Genomic DNA, 19,941 nt, shown 5'->3' with positions numbered 1-19,941 from the left:
AGCCCAGGAGGGTCCGAGCAAGGAGGGGACCCCAGTGCAGCACAGACCGCTGGGGTGGATGGCGATGGAGAGGGAAGACCTGTCCCTGTCTTGGCAGCATGGGGACATCCTCACGATGTCCCCTCATCAGGAACCTGTGGCAGGGAGAGGCAAGAGCCCGAGGCAGCTGCAATGGGAGATGAAACTGAGGGAGGGTGCCAAGGGCATCTGGATGAGAGCATCCCTAGGATGCACATCCCTGCACTCCCCTGCTTCTCCCTGACACGAAGTCCTTCCTGGGGAGACACAAGGACATGTCCTCCACTGCCTGTGCCTGCTGCAGCTTCTCCCACCACCCACGGGCACTTCAGCAAGGCCAGGACAGGGGCCAGCTTGTTCCCCAGTGCCCTGCATGGGCACAGTCCACCTGCAGCCAGACATGATGCTGGCAGCTCCCAAAATCACCCTGCTTTCCCCTCTGCCCACCCAGGGAGGGGGCAGACGCTCTGCAGACCAGGGCTGAGCAGGAGCTCCCAGCCCCAGCATACACAGGTAGCACCCAGCACCCCCAGATCACATCCAGCTGCTCTCCCACACCGGGCTGGACCCCGAGGGCAGCACCGGGGGGCTGGCTGCCAGCTCCCTCCTCTCTCCCCAGGCAGCTGCTGGGGCTGTCGGCTTTATTTAGAGCTTCGCACAAACAAACAGCAAAGATATCTGAAGTGACTTGGCACCATCAGTCTGTGCACAGCGTCAGCCTGCGCGCGTTCCCATCCCCGCCAGCCTCCCCCTCGGCCCCAGCTACACCCATGTGTTGCATTCAGCCTTAATTTAGCTCCCTTGGTGCTGCTGGGAGCTGGGACTGGCCTCCCCAGGCATCTTGCACCGCACCTCCCTCCGGGAGCCCCCCAGGGGAGCTGGAGGCTGCGCTCAAGTGCTGCAGCCGCTGCTGCTCCTACTGTAAAATAACTCGTGGCCAGCACCGGGGTGCAGCCATTGCTTTTATTTCCCCTTCGCACCACCAGTGAGGGCATGCAGCGGGGACCCGGAGGAGCCGTTAGCTTTGGCCTTTTGCACATGCAGCATGGCATGAAAACAATCACTGTGCACAGGAACGGGACATGGGATTAGCAGTGGTTTGTGGAAGCCTACACTGCCACCAGGGCATCCCACCCAGCCCCAGTCCAGGAGCAAGGCACCCTCGGGGTGCCCAGCAAGAGGGAAGTTACTGAGGATGGGCTGCAGCCGTTCACAGCCACTTTCCTGGTTATTTTTAAATGGAAGCACAGTTCCTGGAGGCCTGGCTGACTTCAGCCTGTCTGGGCTGTTCTCCTGCTCGGCGATGAAGGTTCAGACAACCTGTTTCAAGGAGATTACAAAGCGGAGACAGCCTGTACGCAAGCCGCCGCCGCGGAGTGCTTGGGAAGGAAAGTTGGAGCTTAAAAAAGCTCTGCAAGGGAAGGTACCACGGCAGAGCAGATGGTGCAGCATGAGCTTCCCGGGAAGAGCTGCTATTGCTCCCCATTAGGAAGCATATGGGCAGGCTCAGCTGCCTCCCCTCCTGCCCACGGCCCTTCCACTCGGCATCGCAGGGGCCTGCTCACACCCAGGGGGGTTTAGAGGATCCACCCCAAGAGGGCAGCCCCTGCCCCATGGGCTGGCAACAAACCTGGGGGAAGAGAGGAGCACTCTGCTCCTTCGCATGCCCGAGACCGAGCAAGAGCGCAGCATTTCAGGAGGCGCAACGCCATCATTAGAGCTCCCTTCTGCACCAAACACCCACGGGGAGCAGGAGGCTGCTGTGGCGCTTGGCAGGGCAGGCAGCACTGCCAGGATCCCTGGCTGCCAGCGGGCAGCCCGGCTGCGCTCGCTTTTGCAGCATCTTCATGCTTCAGCTCAAACCCACTGCTCCTGCAGGGACAACTTTAAGAGCCTGGGTCTCGCCGGGAGCCGTGCAGCAGCCAGTGCGGGGGGCGCAGGCAGCGTTTTAAGAGAGCTTTTCAAGAATAGGTTCATTTTCACAGCTTTGAGGCACAGCGAGGAACAGGCATCACACTGCCAGCACCCTTCTGGGGAAGGCACGTGCTCCGGCTGGTCTGGGCCAGCTCACCCACCCTGGCAGGTTTGGGTGCTGGAGGGAGGCTGGGACAGGCAGGGTTCTGGTCCCCCCTTCCTGGGGGCAAAGGCTCCAGCCAGCATTGTCACTGCTCCCGGCAGGGACCAAAGGGCCCAATGTGCTTTTGCATTTCCCCATTTTCATCTGGGAAGCTCCGCATGGGCAGCAGGACCAGCTGCACAAGTGGCTTCCTCCTCAGGAAGGGGGCTCCTTCCCCACACAGGGACCCCCAGCCAGGGCAGGAGCACCCCTGTCTCTGGGAGGGACCCAAAGAGACCCTCCTGTCTAAGCCCAGCAGGAGCAATTACAGCCTTGCTAGGGTGATCCCAGCTGAAAGTCTTGCAGCACTGGTTTTACCCAGACTGCTCTTTAATTCCCTAACGAGCAGCCGGTCTGATCCCCTCCCAGCACTAATAGCCTACGGGGACAGCGGTGGCTCACTGCTAAGGGGGGACTCACAGGTGATGGAGATGGGAGAGGTTTCAATTCCTCCCTGTAGTGCCAAACCTAGGCCTGTTAATGAGCCATGCTTCACTAATGACAGAGGCGACTGGTTTCTTCTCCTGCCCAGAGTTTTCTCCCTCGGGATTCCCAGCCCAACGTGGTACAGCGCAGTGGGAAGGTTACCAGCCACATCGTACCAGGACACAGCACCTGTCCCATAGGATTTATAGGCACAGCTCAGCCTCAAAACCCCAACCGGCAAGGAAATTTTAGAGATAAACATAGGGAAGGCACCAACACTTTGGACATCAGCCTAGAAAACACCCTAAAACCAGCATCTAGCAGTGCTGTTTTGGGGCCATGGGTACACAACCATGCCTGAGCACCAGTGAGCAGCCAGCACCCATGGGACCCCTCCACAGTAAACCCAAATAATTGCACCACACGCCCTTGCCAAGGCACTCAGGGTTGCAAGGACTCACTGCCCCAGGAAAGCTCGGAGCCTCCCGGTCGTATCCTAGCCCAGGCCCAGCCTCAAACACAACCCAGCCCAGTCCCAGCACCATAAAAGATGCTGCTTTCATAGCTCACCACAACAAAACGAGGCGTGCAACCACATCAGAGCACCAAGTCTGGCCCCAGCACCCACATGGGGTCTACTCCAGTGCACACAAAGCAGCACAGCCTCCCTGCAGCTGGAGAGCAACACATATGGAGCTGGGCACACCCACCCCATCTGTCCTCCAGCTCCAAAACCAAATTTCAAGACCCTTCCAGCTTACAATCCAGGTGAACACATCCTACAGCCCTCCTGCCTCTGCCCACCACCCCTCAGGCTTCAGAGTCAGCACCCTCACAGGGCTCTTAGCTGGGAGAAGTGCCACACAGATGCCTTCTAAAGTTGATAGCACCAATTACACTGCTGATATTTAGGGCTTCCAGCACAACAAATGGAGCTTCAGCTTCATTAGGTACCCTGCCAATTTAATCCAAGACATCCAGTACAGAAGGAGCTTAAATTAGTTTATCTGATGTTAACTTATAACAAGCAATATGTTAACACAAGGATGGAAAGAAGTGACCTGCAGCCTGTTTGCAAGGAGCAGCTGAGCTGGACGGTGACCCAGAGAAGAGGCAAAGGGGGCAGGCACCCACAGCAGGAGCACCCCAGTCCTGCAAACACCGATTTAAGAAACAGGGATGTGTATCATACCTCTCTGCTCACCACATGCTCCTCCTGCAGTACCCACCACCATGAACACCTTGCAGCTGGAGAAGGGACACCCAGCCACCCCCTTATGTGCGAGAGGCCCTGGGGGGCTGGGGGTGGTAATGAGCTGTAGGTGCTTTGTTAAGTCTGTGATTGCTCGAAGAAAGGTGGGGGTGGGCTATGGAGGCTGCCGTGTGAGCAGCCTGTGTATGGGCTTTGCCCCTTGCCTTTTGTGGGGGGCTCACGGGAGCTGCCTGTCATTGCTTTGGTCAAGCTTTTGTTGCGTGATTTAGGGCTGAGCTGAGCTAGCTCAGGTCCTTATCCCACATCCCATCGGTGAGATGGTGCTGGGGGTGAGCAGGGAGGAGCTGCTCCCTAGTGCAGGGGACTTTCTGAGGAGGCCACCGCTGTGCACACCAGCCAGACCAGCACCTGTTACCGCGGCCCCCCTGGGGAGCTGGGCTCCTCACCGTAGCCTGCTTCACCGGAGCAGCCCTTGAATGCTCTGCCAGGGTCAGCTGGTCCCTCCAAGCCCATAAAATGACTTTCAGGGAGGATGAGGGAGGGATGCTGGTACTGCCTGCCCAGCGCTGGACTGTTCTGGGATGGAGCAATGCTCCAGTGCCATCATGGTGGCCATGCACCATCACCCTGGGCTGCGGCAGTGGCAGCAGAGCCCAGCCAGCGTCAGACCACCCACCACCGTCTGCTGAGCAAAAAGGGAAGCACATGGGTTGCAGCAGGAACCGCATCTGCGCCGCAGGTCGCCTGTGGCAGTGCCATGCAATGCTCCCAGGATGCTCCTGCTCGGCAGCAGCACCCTGCACGGTGCTGCAGACCGGGTAACTTGGCCGGGCTTCCTTAATGCAGCCCTGCACGCTTCTGGCCGGGGGAATTCCTCCTGCCTGTGTCAGAGCAGGAAAGGTGGTTTATATCCTGTGCCTGGCCTGGAAGCGGCTGGGCTGACCTGGAGGTGATGGGCAGAGGGATGGAGGGTTTAGGGTGAAACTGCTGACTGGTTGGGAAAACCCAGCTGTGGGGGATGGGGGGCTGGGAAATGGCCCTGGCAGGGCTGGCGCGTGCTGCCCAGTTAGCTGCCGTAAGCCCTGGGGGGGCTGTGATGACCTTTGTTTGCAGGCAGGATCCTGCCTCTTGCTCTGGAGAATGATTTACTTGCTGGCTCTAGGTGCAGCAGGTGAGCAAAGCCTGAGCAGTCCCACACCGCAGCCTCCTGGGTCCACAGCACAGGGACAGGGATGGGGGCACAAGGCAGCTCCCACCTGGGGCAGCTCCCTGGGGGCACAGGGCAGCCCCAGTCCTGCATCACTTGTGCCAGCGGTTGCAAAGCTCGGGGGCTGTGGGGAATATCTGCACTGGCTGGGGGGCTCGGCCAGGGCTCACCCCAGCTCTTGTGGGCTCCAGAGACCTGGGACCCTTCCCGAGGCCAGGCTGGGTACAGAAGGGATGCTCAGCCCCGGGAGCAGTGGTGCTGTGGAGGAGAAAGCGGCAGGGAGGGGCAGGCAGGCAGGGGCAGCCAGGGAGCTCCAGCCATGCACGGGGACATGTCGGAGCTGGGTGTTAATCATTGATGGGCTCCCGGGAGCTGTCTGAGCTGGAGCCTCCATCCCTGCTCCGGAGCGGGATGTTCTGCACCGTGCTGGCCTGTGGGGACATGGTGGCAGTGCCAGTACCCAGATTCCCGTGACACACAGGCAGCTCCCTGCAGTCCACGGCCAAATGTATGTACTGGGGGCTACTGGGAGGCCTTGTCACACTGACGCAGACACATTTATTTCACCCGTCCAAGCCCCTGCAGCTGTGGCCCTCCCCAGTGGGCCAGGCCCCTGCCAGAGCTGCTGGTGATTCCCCATGTTGGATGCAGCTCGTCCCCCTCCAGCTGCCCCCTACTCTTAACCTGGGGGCTGCCAGTGCCATGCCCGTGCCCGGGGCTGGCCAGGGGCTGTGTGGGACAGCCTGGTGGCCAAGGGCTCCCGGGGTGCTGCAAGCGAGAGGACAGGTTGCAGGGTGTGGGGATGCACATGGGGACTGTGGGTGCCTGTGACTACAGCCCCATGGGGTGATGCTAGGGAAGACCTTGGTTTCCCCTTGGCAGTACTGGTATGACCATGGCAGGGTGTGGAGCCCAGCTGAGGGAAGAGCGATATCATCTCAGTTTTCTTCTGCCTTTTTTTTTTTTTTTTTTAACTCTGCGTCCTCTCAAAGTTCTTTGTTGATTGCAAATTGTTATCATGAAAGCTCATCCAACGCTGCAATAGCAGATAATGCTCTGTGCGCTCCCAGGCACGGCTGCTGTAACTCATTGCAGGCTGTGCTGCCTGATAAAGTCCTGCGGCAGCTGCAGATGAAAATAAAAATGCTAACGTGGGGGGATTTATCATGTTAAGCTATCTCAGCCCATCGCTTCCTGCTTGTCAGAGCTCTCACTGGAGGCACCAGCATGGTTGCAGGACTTTGAAGCCCAGGTTTGGTGGGGGCATTTGTGCTGTTGGACCTTGGCTGGTCAGGACCTCGCACCTCCAGAGCCAGGGAGACGGCCCGGTGGAGGGCTGAGCTGGGGCACGTGGGATGCAGGAGACCTGGTGCAACCCCCCATCCCACTTTCCCAAGTGTTATTAATGAGAGTGCTGAGACATAACAGCGTGGCTGGCAGCGAGGGCTTTCACCAAGGTTATTTGTGAAAGTGATGTATCTGATGCATTGTGGTGGAAATGGCCATTTCACCATGTCTGGGATGCAGCAGGGATGTGCCCCCCCTGACACGGCTGGACCCAGCCTGGAGCTGGGGGGTGCTGCTGTCTTGACCAGCCCCCAGCACCGTCAGTGCCGTCCCCAGCACTGACACCGGGCTGTCCCCGTGGTGGCTGTCCCCACAGCAGCCTCACAGCTCAGGGGCTGTGCGCCAGAGCTCAGTGCTGTTTGCTCTGGCCCCATCGAGACCAGGCACATCCATGCTGCCTGACCCAGCACTCCCAGCTCTGTGGGACTGGGGCCATGCTGGTCCTGCAGATGGGAGCATGAGGACAATGCTTTTGCAAGGGGGTTGTGTTGGTTTTTTGGTATTTTTGGTTTTGGTTGTGGTTTTTGGTTTTTTTCTTAAGCTGAAAGGCAACAAAAAGCACAAGGATTAATTCCGGCTCTGCAAGATCCGCTGTGTGCCTGGTGACTGTATTGGTCCCAAGGGTCTGGCCTGGCCCTGATAAGGAGCTGCAAATCAGAACTACGAAATGCTGCTGTCCTGCCCGGGAGCTCAGCCTGCCAGAGCCATGGAGGGGGATCAGGGATTTAGAGGGTCTGCGTGATGTCTGACAGGTTTAGAAAATACTGCCTGGGATTATCTATTAGCAGTGGTGACCAGAGACCTTTGAGCCGAGACGCACGTCGGCACCAGCTGATGTCTGCTGAGGGGGGGTTCATGCACGTGGGGAACCTGTTCCGCATGTGCATGCATTTGCATATGTGTGCATGTACACACGTACCTGTGTGCACACAGGTGCATGCATGTGCAGCAGCGACAGCTCTGGAACAGGCTACAGGCACAAATGGGGCTGCTGGCCTTGTGGCATTGCAGGGTCCAAGCCATGCATGGCCCCTGGCAGCTGCCAGACCCGTGCTGGGTCTTTGGTGCCAGGAGGGAACGTAGAGAGCCGGTGGCAAAGCATCTGCCCTGCGCCATACGTGAGGGACGCACCAGCCTTCGTTGTGCTGCAGCCCTTTAACAGCAACTCCTGACCGCCAGCATTAATGATATCCACCCAATTAGCTGCTGCAACCTCCACCTAGCCTGAAGGATTAGCAAACGAAATCATCATCCCAAGGCATAAGCAGTTAACACCACTAATTAGTCATCCTGTGAATCCTAACCCAAACAGTATCCCGGGTGCGGGCAGCCAGCCGTGGCAGCACCGCGGGCAGGGGGCTGCTGCTGCCCACCCGGCCGGGGCCTCCCTCAGCTCCTGGAGACGGGAGCTGTTTATGGAGAATTTGCCGGGCTCGGGGATACGATATTTTTACATGTTGCCATAGTTACTGATGCCATTATAAAATTAAGCCTGAACTTTGCGGAAGAAATGGATCTGTCAGAAGCAATTATTTTAGCAAGCGCGTTGTTGATCCCACTGTGCTGCCCACCCCATGGCCGGCAGCGAGGGGCTGAGCCCAGCCGGGGCGATGGAGCTCCCCACTGAAGGCTCTGCAGGGGCCACATCCTGCTAACGCGTGTGTTGCTGGGCCAAGATGCCGGAGCACTGGGTTCGCCTGGTTGCACCACTGGGAGCCACCGGCGCCGGCACAGCCCCTCGGCGCTGGCAGTGCCATTGGGCACGTCGGGGCGAACAAAAGCCGGCTGAGAGCGCGCTTTCAGCCGCTCCACGGCTCCCTCCCGCAGCGCCTGCTTTCCCCCTTCTCCTGCCTCTCTAAATATTTTTTCCTTTCCCTGCACTTCTCAGAGGGACGCTTGTGCTGGGCTCGGGGCACTGCCAGTGCTGGGGCCACTGCCAAGTGCATCCAAGCTTTAAGGTTGCTCTGTGCCAGGAGGAGTGGGAGCCCCAGGGACCCCGGCAGCATCCTGCCCTTGCTGGCTAACAGGGATGCCCTGCACTGCCCTTGGGGAGGAGAGCTACCCAAAGGGTTTCCCCATCCCGAGCAGCAGCCCCCGGCTCTTTTACCTGGACAAAACCCACCAGAGCGTCCCCAGGAACATGCACAGCTCACTCTGGGCATGGTGCATGTGTGGATGTTGGGGGGACCAGGACCACACCAATGGACCACCAACAGCTGATCCAACAAGAAGAGCCCTGGGCACCCCCAGAGCAGGCAGTCCCCTCCTGCCTGGGGTGAGAGGTCCCCTCCCTGGGACCCTCTCTCAGGCGCTGGCAGGACCAAGTGCCACAGCTGCATCCACCCTTCCCGTGCTGGCTCTGGAAGGCAACCGTCCCTGCGCAACGTCCCACCAAACACCAAAAGCACAAAGCGAGTCTTTCTTAAGCACTGGATGTTCCTGTTCATCCCACGGTCCTGGAAATCCCTCTTTAATCATTGCCAGAGTCTTGGCCTCCACGACATCCTGCGGTGAGGGACCACACGGGCCAAAGGAGTGTTGGACACAAAGGATTTCCTTTGAAATGTGTTTGACACTCTCATTTTCACTGCTTACCCCCTCTGTCTGCAATAGAAGAGATGGAGAATGGCTGGAGGGCAGCCCCCGATCTGCCCCATGCCCCTCCAGCTCCAGGGATTTAATGAAAATTATTCCAGGTCAGGCAGGGAGGTTCTCAGTAACAATAGCTGCAATAGCACAACCTCCTATTAGATATCAGAGAATCCACACAGACAAGCAGCATCCTCCAAGCACCTCTCCTCAGCTTAAAGCCCCAGACTGCAGCCCTGGGGTCCTGGTCCGCTTACCCACGGCCACAGGGCCAGGTTGTGGCATGGGCACAGCCTGGCAGTGCCTGGGAGCCCACCTCCTCCCCAAACCCTCTGGGGGTCCCGCAGGGCACCCTGGTGCCGTGGGGTGGCTGTGCTGTAATGCTGCTTTCACTGGGGGTGGGCTCAGGGGGCTGGAGTAATCTCTGCTGTGCTGGAGAGAGCCCTCGCTACGTCAGGAATCCAGGAGGAGGATGAGGCTGGCAGCGAGGCTGTGGCACCAAAACAGTTCCTATGACAACCCCAAATCCCAGACCTGTTTATCCCCTTTAATAAAAATCCACAATAACCATGAAACCAGGGAATAAGATTCAATAAGTAAGACGCAAAATAAATCAGGAACAGTGCAAAATATGTCACTGTTTTACTTTGGCTTTATTCCTTGTTTTCCAAGGAAAAGCCTGAGAAATGGGGAGCTGCAAAGGGGTGAGCTGGCGGGTCTGGAATTGGTGGGAGCAGGGTCTGGCCGTGCAGCATCCCTGGGCTTCTCCCTCCAGTTCTCTCTCCTGGGAGGAGCGCAGCCTGGGGCAGTCAGCAGGCACAGGCAAGACCCACGTGGCATTTCTTGGGGACAATCGAAGGTGTCTCTGAGACCCTCTCACCCTTCCCAACCCCCTCAGAGCACCCCAGCTGTTCCTCCAGCTCCTCGTGCTGTTCCCTGTTGGTGTCCTGGCACAGCATCCCCATGGCATCGCCTGGTACCCATGGCATCACAGGGTCCACATGGCATCACTCGGTGCCTGTGGCATCGTGGGAGCCCTGTGGGGTCCCGGTGGCATCAGATGCTCTTGGACCCATGGTTGCTTGGCTAATGCTGATGTGCAAAGGGACCAAGCTGTCTCTCCCTGGGGATGGGCTTGTGGCCACCACAGACTCACAGTGGCAAGGACAGAGATGGGGACAGAGCAGGAGCTCAAGGGCATCTTGAACAGAGACAGACACAAACCAGGGCTGGAGCTGCTGCCCCGTCAGCTGCTGGAGGGGACAAGCCAGAGCGATGCCAGCTCCCAGGAGACATGATGGCCCCTGGGCACCCATCCCCGTGAGAAGCACTGCCAGCGCGGGGGGGCTCTGCTTCTCACCCAGAGCGGAGCATCCCAGGGCAGGGCATGAGGCACTTAGCCCTGTCTCTCCCCTTTTCTCCTTGCTCAGCCCTGGCTCCAGCACAAGCTCAGCTTTGTCCCACTCCCCAGAGTGCTGCCAGCCCTCTCCTGTCCCCTGGGACACCAGGGATACGCCCGCATCCCCCTGTTTCAGACAGCCCCACGTGCTAGCTGAGACCATACTCTTCCTCCGTGTTAATTAAATCATTGCTCCCCCTCCCCTCACTGCCAGGGCCAGCCTCCTCCATCAGGCATGCGCCCTGGACTAATTGCTCTCTGTAATTGCACGCTTTCCTTTGGAGGCACACACTCCCCCTTGGCTCTCAGCACAGCCCGTGCCTCCAACGCTGGCTCCCTGGCACGGCATGGCATGGCACGGCACGGCACGGCATGGCACGGCACAGCACGGCATGGCACAGCACGGCATGGCATGGCACAACATGCACCACCACCCTGTCAGGCCCTGCCAGCCCTGTTGCCTCAGTGCCTCCGGGAGCTGTTTCCCACCTCCCAGGGCCAGGAGCAGGGCAGGCAGCCCCTGAGCAGCCCCTGGCCCTTCCCCAGCTCCTGCTTTCTGCTGCTCCCCAGGGTGGGGGTCTGTGCAGACCCCCACTGCAGCGCAGCCCACCTCAGCCTCTCTCCAGCCCTTTTGCTTGGATTTGCCATCCCACAAGGTCCCGGCACTGGGCTCACACACCAAAGCTCAGCTGAACCCGCTGCACCACCCACGTGTTGGGAGCTTCTCACCATGGTGGGGGCCACTGCCAGGGCTGTTTGCCAGACACACCGCCGCAGCCTCATCGGCTCCACTGCACGCTTGCCCTGGCATGGCATTGCCCCAGGGTGTCCGTGCATGGGGTCCAGCCCTGGGACACAGCCCAAACCCTGGCTGGCGCTGGCGTGTCCCCTCCCTGTGACACCAAGCCTCTCCTCACTGCCTGTCCAGCCTCAGCGCCGCACCACAGCGAAGGCATCTTCACTCGGCCCCAGCTGCGGGCAGGAGGAGCTGGTGGGCACCAGCCCCGGCATCGCCCCATGCCCACCCCAGCCACTGCAGCTGTTGACAGAGCACAAACACCCGCCTTTCTCGCTCGAGCACCCGGCGGGTGACTTAGTGGGACGTGACGACCAGCAGCACCAGGAAAACACCACGGACAAGCAGTTAATCCCTGCCCCCAGCATTGCCTGGCGCTGCCCCCCAAGCGAGGCGCTGCCCCCCGAGCAAGGTGCTCCCGGCACGTTCCTACCTTGTGTCCGTGCTTGGGCACTTGTTTGTGCTTTCACTGCTGGCACACCTCGGGCTGGTGGCTTAAAGGATTTTCCTATAATAAGCACCAAATCCCTCCCCTGGGCAGTAAAGCTGCAGACCTGGGCCCTTTTGTAGGTGCAGAGCGCTCCGCAGTGCCCTGCTCGCTGGCTGCTTTGCATATGCTAGTATCAAACTGGATTTCCCCCCTCCTGACCCAGCCCAGTGCTTAAAAAGCCCTAAATCCCCTTGAATTTCATTTCCCCTTGTCTGCGAGGTCTATCCTCAGTTTCAGTCTCACCCACATATTTTACATACTCCTCTCAATCCTGGTGTGAGCTTTCCATGAGCTTCTCTGTGCCGAGGCTGCCCAACCCGTGTCCTGCTCAGAGCAGCCACCACCTCAGTGGAGAAAGGAGCCGCTGCCCGGCATGGCCATGGCTCCACCCGGGAGCTGGTGCTGTGTGAGGCTTCACTCCGACCCCACAGCCCTTTACTGTTGCTGGGGTGGTGCGGAGGGGGCCAGGCTGGGGACAGGTGCTGTGGTGGCGGTGATGGACCCCTGCCCTGGCAAAGTCCCCCTGCCACCATGCCCACCGGGTGCCAAGTGCCCCCAAGCTGTCCCGAGAAAGCGATGACCCAAAACTGTCCCCAGTGTACATCCCCGGAGCAGAGCATGCTTATTCAGTCATGCAAATGAATTTCAGTAGTGGCTTCTCACCCCCCGTAACAGTTCTGTCCCCAGGAGGATCTCTCCTGGCAGATAAGGCTCTCCTGGGTATACGCACGCTGCTGTTTCATGCTGTCTTGTTTCACTTCTTTTTTGATTTCATGGTAAAAAGTAGATAAAGTTGGAAACTGGCAGCTGCAGCGGCTTACAAGGTTACAGGCAGCAGCAGCGGCAGAAACAGCAGGTTCCTCTGCCTGCAAAGTGTGTTCTGCCCTTAGCCCGTGCCTGCAAAGCAGCCGATTTGCTTGTGGCAGCACACACTGGGGTGGGAGTGCCTGCCGCCACGGGTGGGTGGGTGTGCGCACCTTGTGCCGGGGTACAGCCAGGTGCTGCCGTGGTGCCTGGCATGGGGCACGCACTCTGTAGCTTCCTGCTGTCACCGTGTTCCATTGCTGGCCACCGGCCTGCTCTGCTCGGAGGTGGGCACCCAGCACGTGTGCACAGAGCAGGAGATGTGCAAGGAGCAGATGTGCAAGGAGCAGGGGATGTGCATGGAGCAGATGTGCACGGAGCAGATATACAAGGAGCAGATGTGCAAGGAGCAGGGGATGTGGACAGACCAGATGTGCAAGGAGCAGATGTGCATGGAGCAGATGTGTATGGGCTGGCTGGGGCTGGAGCAGGAGATGTGCATGGATTGGGGAGAACGGGTAGAAGGGCTGGCTGGTGCCAGCTGCCCCGATTTTAACGCAGCATCCTGAGGCCCATTCCCAAATACCAGCCCCGTCGGAGGGCAGGGAAAGGTGGGCGACAGCTGGCCCTCAGCCCACGAGCTGCAGCAAAGCGGCACCGAGGGCTGTTCCTGAGAAGTGACTCACACATCAGGAGATGTGGGTTTCGGAGGAGCCGGGCAGCCACCCTGCCCGGGGAGCTGCCCGTGGGGCTCAGCACCAGCCCAGCAGCAGCACAGGGTGAGCTGGCACAGGGCTGCGGAGGGCATGCATCTCCCAGGACCCCATGGGACCAGCGCTGTTTCTCTTGCTCTGAACACAGCAGGACTGGACGACACGGCTGTTTGATGGCTTTAATGAGGATGGGATTGATGAAGTGACAAGATAAAACAAATTACGGGCGTGCTGAGCCAGGAAAAGTGCCAGTAGTGGCCTACGCTGGTGGCGACAGGTGTGTAAGTCCTTCTGGTGTGACTGGCACCGAACAGCTTGCACAAGGCAGAGGTGCTTAGCCTTGTGGCCTGATCCTGTGCTTGAGATGGCTGCTGGGTCCTGGGAGAGCTGCTCCTGAGCCTCACCCAGCACCACTGATGAGACGGGAATGAATTAGGGGAGCTTTGCCAGCTCTGAGCATGGCGTGCCGAGCTTAGACCAGGGTGTGCCATGCAAACAGATCCGCTTCTTTTTTGTGCTCTGCAGCAATGCCCCTGCTTCCTCCCCCAAAACAGGCTCTTTGGCCTTGCAGGCTGTGGTGCCACACGTCACTTGGCAGCCACCCTTATGCTGGCGTACTCGGAGCAGGCTGGGCCGGGGTTTCTGCCATGCCGTGAGGCCACGGGCAGGGGCTGGAGATCAGCGTAGTGGATGTCATTGTCCTCCTTGCTGCTTTGCTGCAGAAGTGCATACAAATGGTGAATGCTGTCACAAGAAAAGTCTCACAAAAATAACCCTCACGGCAAGTTCAAGGTGGGATGGCAGTGCCACAGCTGGACAGATGGCCCTGTGCCATGGCGTGGAGCGTGCTGGGACCACGTGCAGGCAACTATTGCTCCCCCAGGGCCCACCCTGCCCCAGAGCCTTGCAGAGTCCCTGCAAGTCAGGGCATCAACATGGGATGCTCTGCCCTGTGGTCACGGCTCGCTCTTACCTGGCTGGGCAGAGGTGAGGTGACTGCATCCAGGACTTCGCTGCTGGGGGAGAAGGATGGCCATTAGAGCTAAAGGGAGCAGGGTCCCCTCCCCACCCAGCACAGCCCTCCTCAATTCCCCTCCCGAATTTCAGCCCCACTCTGTAGCAGGTGGCCACATGATGCCCACGCTGAAGGCAGAGAGGGACAGTGTGCTGTCTGCATGCCTAGGCCAGGCTCAGACACCATGGTGAGGGGCTGCAGGGAGGTCTCTGATGCTGGATGCTCCTCACTGTGCACTTCTGTGAAACACAGAGCAGCAACACAGCGTAGCAATGCGCCTGTGAGTAAAGGACCTTTTCTGGGGAAAATCACTGCTCCAGGAGAGAAAACCAGGATAAGGCAGGTGGATAAAGCGGATCACTCGTCTCAGGGTGCAGAAGAAATAGGTGGTGGGTACAAACCTGGGGGTGCTGGGGGTCCCTGCACAGCACTGCAGAGGGATGGGTGAGAGGCTGCCTACAGCTGCTGGCCCAGCTTTGCACGGGCTCACTGCCTTGCCTCTGTGCTTCCTCCTGTACATGCAAAAGGCGATGAAAAGGCTGAGGAGAAGGAGGAAACAGAGCACTACAGCTGCAGCCACCACGCCAGGAACCGGGGCTCCCTCTGTGGATACAAGGCAGAGAGGGGAGTGGGTGGTGGGCACGGGGCAGTGTGGAACCTTGCCACAGGCAGGATGGGGGCTGTGGGACAGGGTCCCTGAGAGCAGCATCCCTCAGGCTGCACTCACCATGCACGGACACCTCTGTGCCCTTGCCGTGCTGAAACACCTGAACACCACCCAGTGATTTGCTGAACTTCACACAGTAATAGCTGCCGGCATCCTTGAGGCGAGCATCCATGATGTGGATGGTGAAGTCTGTGTTGGACTCACTCACCGCCCTCGTCACACGAGGGAAAGAGCCTGTCTGGTCGTAAATGGTCTCGTTCTCGCTGCCCCAGCCCTTCAGCCACTTCACAGGGCCAAGGGGCCCATCTCCGGACGTGGTGCAGGTCAGGGTGAACATCTCCCCCTTGTTCACCGACACCTTGGTCTGGGGCTGCTGCAGCTGGAAGCTCTGACCCGCCTGGGCACCCGCACCTGGGACACAGTGACAGGAAGGTTTGGGGCTGAGCAAGAGGTGACAGCTTGCTCCACTCACCCCAAGTGGCACAGGCAGAGCAGCCCCGGCTTGCTCCGGGCTTGCAGCAGCAGCTCAGCTGAGAAATATCCCTGGATATGGCAGAGACCAAACTGCAGGCACCGGGAGCGGTGGAAACCGGGTGCAAAATGAACAAGGGGCCAATTTGCATCCCCCTGCCCTGTTGTTAACAGGAGGTGCTGCAGGTGCTTGGAGTCCAGAGAAGTACAGAGGGAGCCAAGGGGAATTCCTGGCAGGAAAAACTCCCAACTGCTGTTAAACATTAATGCCCCAGCTCAGTACAACACGAGCCAGGACTGTGGGGGTTCTGCGAGGCAGCGGGTTCACAGCGAGGGCTGTGTGCGGCCAGCCAGGAGCTGGCTCTGTGCGGGGACGTGCCCTGGGGCCCAGCACAGCCCCCAGACCCCTTCTGTCCCCAAACCCCTCCTGCAGCCCAGCACAGCCCCCAGACCCCTTCTGTCCCCAAACCCCTCCTGCAGCCCAGCACAGCCCCCAGACCCCTTCTGTCCCCAAACCCCTCCTGCAGCCCAGCACAGCCCCCAGACCCCTTCTGTCCCAAACCCCTCCTGGAGCCAGCACAGCCCCCAGACCCCTTCTGTCCCCAAACCCCTCCTGCAGCCCAGCACAGCCCCCAGACCCCTTCTGTCCCCAAACCCCTCCTGCAGCCCAGCACAGCCCCCAGACCCCTTCTGTCCCCAAACCCCTCCTGCAGCCCAGCACAGCCCCCAGACCCCTTCTGTCCCCAAACCCCTCCTGCAGCCCAGCACAGCCCCCAGACCCCTTCTGTCCCCAAACCCCTCCTGGAGCCCAGCACAGCCCCCAGACCCCTTCTGTCCCCAAACCCCTCACTACGTCCAGCACCGGCTCGGCGGGGCTCGGCGCTGCCCGTCCCGCCCGCGTTGGCCCCGGCAGCCCGGCGCAGCCCAGCAGGGTGGTCGCAGGGGGCGAGCCCCTCCGTCCGGCGTTTGCCTTTGCCCTCCTGCTCGCCTTAGCGATCTGCTCCGGCGGCCGGGCCTCCCCCCGCCGCCCCCGGGGAAGCCGCCGACGGCGGGGCGGGGGCTGGGGGCGCTGGCGGCGGGGGCTGCGCTGCCCCCTCCTCACTCACCCCAGAGCCGCGGCGGGAGGAGGCTGAGCGGCCCGAGCAGCAGCGGAGCCACCGCACGCCAGGCCATGGGCACTACCAAACTTCGGGCTCCGGCGCCGGGAGAAGGAAAAGGAGAAGCCGCGCAGGAAATGGAAGCGAGCGGGCGCGGGCTGTTAACGCTTTTGGTGCCTGCCCCGAGCAGAGCCGCCGGGCGCTCCGCCGGGCTTCACCCCCAGAGGCATCCCCCCCAGGGGCATCACCCCCAAGGACATCACCCGCGAAGGGCGTCACCCCCACGGGCATCACCCGCGAGGGGCATCACCCGCGAGGGGCATCACCCCCAAGGACATCACCCGCGAAGGGCTTCACCCCCAGGGGCATCACCCTCGAAGGGCTTTACCCCCACGGGCATCACCCGCGAGGGGCATCACCCCCAAGGACATCACCCCCAAAGGGCCTCACCACCCAGAGGAATCACCCGCAAGGAGCATCACCCCCAACGTGCATCACCCACAAGGGCTGTCACCCCCAGAGGCATCACCCCCAGGGGCATCACCCATGAGGGGCATCACCCCCAAAGTGCTTCACTCCCCAGGGGAATCATCTGTGAGGGGCATCACCCCCAGAGGCAACACCCCCAGGGACATCACCTGTGAGGGGCATCACCCATGAGGGACATCACCCCCAAAGTGCTTCACTCCCCAGGGAAATCATCTGTGAGGGGCATCACCCCTGAAGGGCATCACCACCAAAAGACTTCACCATCCAGGGACATCACCCATGAGGGACATCACCCCTGAGGGTGAAGTGCCTCCATGTCTGCCCCGACCCCAAGGGGCTGAGCTGGGCTTGGGGCAGGACAGTGGCTCTGCCCCCCGGGTTTGGTGAGCCAGCTGGATGGGGCTCAGGCAAAACCCTGACTGAGCTCTGCACCACGGGCCCATCGGAGAGGCCAGCCTGTGCCCTGATCCTGCTGGCAAGGGCTGGGCATCCCCCCAGCGCCCCGGGGTGCTGAGCTGTCGGCTGGCCACGTGTGGGGGAGTGTGCTGGGTCGGGGTGCCGCTGGCTGGCTGCCAGGTGCTGGTGGCCATGGCAGACATTGGCACGGCAGAGCGGGGCTGACATCACTGCAAGGCCCAGCCTCATGACGTGAGATGTGAACACAGCAGGCACCAGCTGGGACTTGTGCAAGGGATCCGTGGAGGAACTTGGGTGGTGAGCTCCTTCCTTCCCCTTTACCAGGAGGCAGGCCAGCACCCTGCTGAGCCGAGCTGAGCCAAGCCGAGCCGAGCCAACCAGCCAAGCCAAGCTGAGCCATCGGGGAGTGGGACGTGGGAATCACCATGGCTCTGCCAACACAGGTGCTGCCTCTCGCCTGCCTGATGCTGCTGCTGCTCTGGAGAGCCCTGGGTGAGTGGGGACCTGGCACAGGCCCAGTGGCTTTCCCACAGCCCACCCCGCCATGCCACTGACAGGGCAAGTCCTTCCCTGTGCCCACAGGTATCCAGGGCCCTTCTCTTGCTGCCTCCCTTCCAGCTTGCTTTTTTCCCCAGCCAAAGAGTTTGTTTTACTCCAGCAACTCCCAGGCGCCCTGGCCCCTCCCCATCCTGCAGTCCCCATCAGTGCCAGCTGCCACTGGGGGTGAGAGTCGGGGACATCTCTCTGCCCACTGCTGGGTTTGGAGCTGGCAGTCTGGCAATGCTCCGTGCTGTGCTCTGGCCCCAGGGTCCCTCGTCAGCCCCAAACCTTCCTGTCACTGTGCCCCAGGTGCGGGTGCCCAGGCGGGTCAGAGCTTCCAGCTGCAGCAGCCCCAGGCCAACGTGTCGGTGAACAAGGGGGAGATGTTCACCCTGACCTGCACCACGTCCGGAGATGGTCCCCTTGGCCCTGTGAAGTGGCTGAAGGGCTGGGGCAGCGAGAACGAGACCATTTACGACCTGACGGGCTCTTTCCCTCGTGTGACGAGGGCAGTCAGTGGGTCTGATGTGGACTTCACCATCCACATCATGGATGCTCGCCTCGAGGATGCCGGCAGCTATTACTGTGTGAAGTTCAGCAAATCACTGGGTGGTGTTCAGGTGTTTCAGCACGGCAAGGGCACAGAGGTGTCCGTGCACGGTGAGTGGGGCTCCCAGAGCAGCTCCCGGTGGATGCCAGCCCTGCTGGGCGCAGCCCCCAGCACAGCCCAGCCCAGCACGGTGGGCTCTGCTGTGGGTGAGCGGAGATGGGGAAGGGGCTCGGGGGCCGGTCCCAGGAGGGTTCTGTGGGCCACCCCCGGGCAAATCTGTGCCCCCACAGGAGACCCCGCTCCCTGCAGCCCTGGCGCCGGCTGGGGGTGGCAGAGCCTGGTCTGATGGCCCCACACTTCTTCCCACAGCCAAACCCAGCCCCCCGGTTGTGTCCGGGCCCCAGCACAGAGCGGGGCCGGGGCAGTCGGTGCCTTTCACCTGCACGGCCGGGGGCTTCTTCCCCAGAGACATCAGCGTGAAATGGTTCAAGGACAGGAGCCCAGTTTTGGCTCGGCAGCCCCAGATCATCACCCCTGAGCAACTGAAATCCTCCTACAACATGTCCAGCACCCTGACGGTGATGCTGAAGGAGGACGACGTCCGCTCGCAGCTCATCTGCGCGGTGCAGCACCCCACACTGACGGCCCCGCTGACGGGGACGTACCAGCTCAGCAAAGCCCTGCGAGGTGAGGGCTGGGAGGGGAGTCGGCGCTTGAGGTGCCCAGCTTCTGTGGGGCTGGGGGTCCTGGGGCAGGGACAGGGCACCCTGCGGGGAGCAGAGCCAGGGGACACCAGGCACCAGGTGCTGCCTTTCTTCCCAGTTTCCCCCAGTGTCCACGTGGATGCTGACCTGCCGAGCCTCTCTGAGGTGAACAAGACCGCGAACTTCACCTGCCACGTGAAGGGGTTTTACCCGCGAGGGGTGACCATCACCTGGCTGGAGAATGGGACGGAGATAAAGGTGGAGAACACCTCCCCGCCGGTGGAGACCCCACAGGGCTTGTTTGAGCTGAGCAGCCTGCTGCAGGTCCAAGCGACGGAGGAGAAGAACGGGTCCGTGTTCACCTGCCGAGTGGTGCACGACGCCCAGGACCCCATCAGCAGGACGGCCACCCTGCGGATCGCTGCCCAGTCACCACCAGGTAACACTGTGGGAGCACTGTTGGGTCCCCATGGTGGTGGGGGGCTGTGGGGTGCCTGCGCTCAAGCCCCAGCTGCTCATGTCCCCTATCCCCACTACAGGTGTGACCCTCCTGTGGAGCCCGGGCTTGTGGCTTGGCATCCTGCTGGAGAAGGGGCTCCTTGGCGGCCTCCTCATCTTCCTCTTCAGGTGCATGAGGGTGTGACTGGGGACACGGCGGGGCTGCTGCCCTGTCCTGCTCTGTGTGGACACCTGCTTCCTCGGGTCGTGGTGCTGGGAACGGGTCCTGGGGCTCGGCCACCGTCAGTTTTGTCATGTGTACCTGGAAATAAATGGGCCGGGATTAAATAATAAATTAATTAATGGGCTGTCCTGGGCTGCTCAGCGCCTCTGGTCTGGGCGCCTGGCCCTGTGTGCAGCCTGTACACCCACCCT

At 60.7% G+C, this 19,941-nt stretch overlaps 2 protein-coding genes across 3 annotated transcripts; one reads left to right on the top strand and one right to left on the bottom strand.

The window, feature by feature from the left end:
* Positions 1 to 13,283: 13,283 nt before the first annotated feature.
* LOC129785147 (signal-regulatory protein beta-1-like) lies at positions 13,284 to 16,553 on the bottom strand. 2 transcript variants are annotated; one of them, XM_055814138.1, is made up of 5 exons: positions 16,378 to 16,553; positions 14,861 to 15,211; positions 14,535 to 14,736; positions 14,092 to 14,134; positions 13,284 to 13,834 (listed from the first exon to the last, which is right to left on the bottom strand). In XM_055814138.1, exons 1-5 carry the CDS (start codon positions 16,442 to 16,444, stop codon positions 13,706 to 13,708), a joined length of 792 nt encoding a protein of 263 aa, XP_055670113.1. In that variant the 5' UTR covers positions 16,445 to 16,553; the 3' UTR covers positions 13,284 to 13,705. The 2 variants fall into 2 exon arrangements, with proteins under 2 accessions (XP_055670113.1, XP_055670114.1); XM_055814139.1 differs by having other exon boundaries at positions 14,092 to 14,131; positions 16,378 to 16,552.
* A 994-nt stretch (positions 16,554 to 17,547) lies between these two features.
* LOC101919432 (tyrosine-protein phosphatase non-receptor type substrate 1-like) lies at positions 17,548 to 19,869 on the top strand. The gene is made up of 5 exons (XM_005239952.3): positions 17,548 to 17,766; positions 18,124 to 18,474; positions 18,734 to 19,051; positions 19,187 to 19,507; positions 19,608 to 19,869. The coding sequence occupies exons 1-5, from the start codon at positions 17,700 to 17,702 to the stop codon at positions 19,709 to 19,711; spliced, it is 1,161 nt and encodes a 386-aa protein (XP_005240009.2). The 5' UTR covers positions 17,548 to 17,699; the 3' UTR covers positions 19,712 to 19,869.
* Positions 19,870 to 19,941: the final 72 nt, after the last annotated feature.

The sequence above is a fragment of the Falco peregrinus genome, chromosome 9 (assembly GCF_023634155.1).
Source record: "Falco peregrinus isolate bFalPer1 chromosome 9, bFalPer1.pri, whole genome shotgun sequence".
Lineage (NCBI taxonomy): Eukaryota > Metazoa > Chordata > Aves > Falconiformes > Falconidae > Falco > Falco peregrinus.
Note: the sequence above shows the minus strand (reverse complement) of the source record. Positions and strands in the feature narration are given on the sequence as shown.

Coding starts and splice junctions, on each gene's coding strand:
- LOC129785147 (XM_055814138.1), bottom strand. CDS start 16,444: ATGGCCTGGCGTGCGGTGGCTCCGCTGCTGCTCGGGCCGCTCAGCCTC. Junction 15,212..16,377: donor CCTCCCGCCGCGGCTCTGGG/GTGAGTGAGGAG, acceptor ACTGTGTCCCAG/GTGCGGGTGCCCAGGCGGGT. Junction 13,835..14,091: donor CCTCACCTCTGCCCAGCCAG/GTAAGAGCGAGC, acceptor GCACTTCTGCAG/CAAAGCAGCAAGGAGGACAA.
- LOC101919432 (XM_005239952.3), top strand. CDS start 17,700: ATGGCTCTGCCAACACAGGTGCTGCCTCTCGCCTGCCTGATGCTGCTG. Junction 19,052..19,186: donor GCTCAGCAAAGCCCTGCGAG/GTGAGGGCTGGG, acceptor CTTTCTTCCCAG/TTTCCCCCAGTGTCCACGTG. Junction 19,508..19,607: donor CGCTGCCCAGTCACCACCAG/GTAACACTGTGG, acceptor TCCCCACTACAG/GTGTGACCCTCCTGTGGAGC.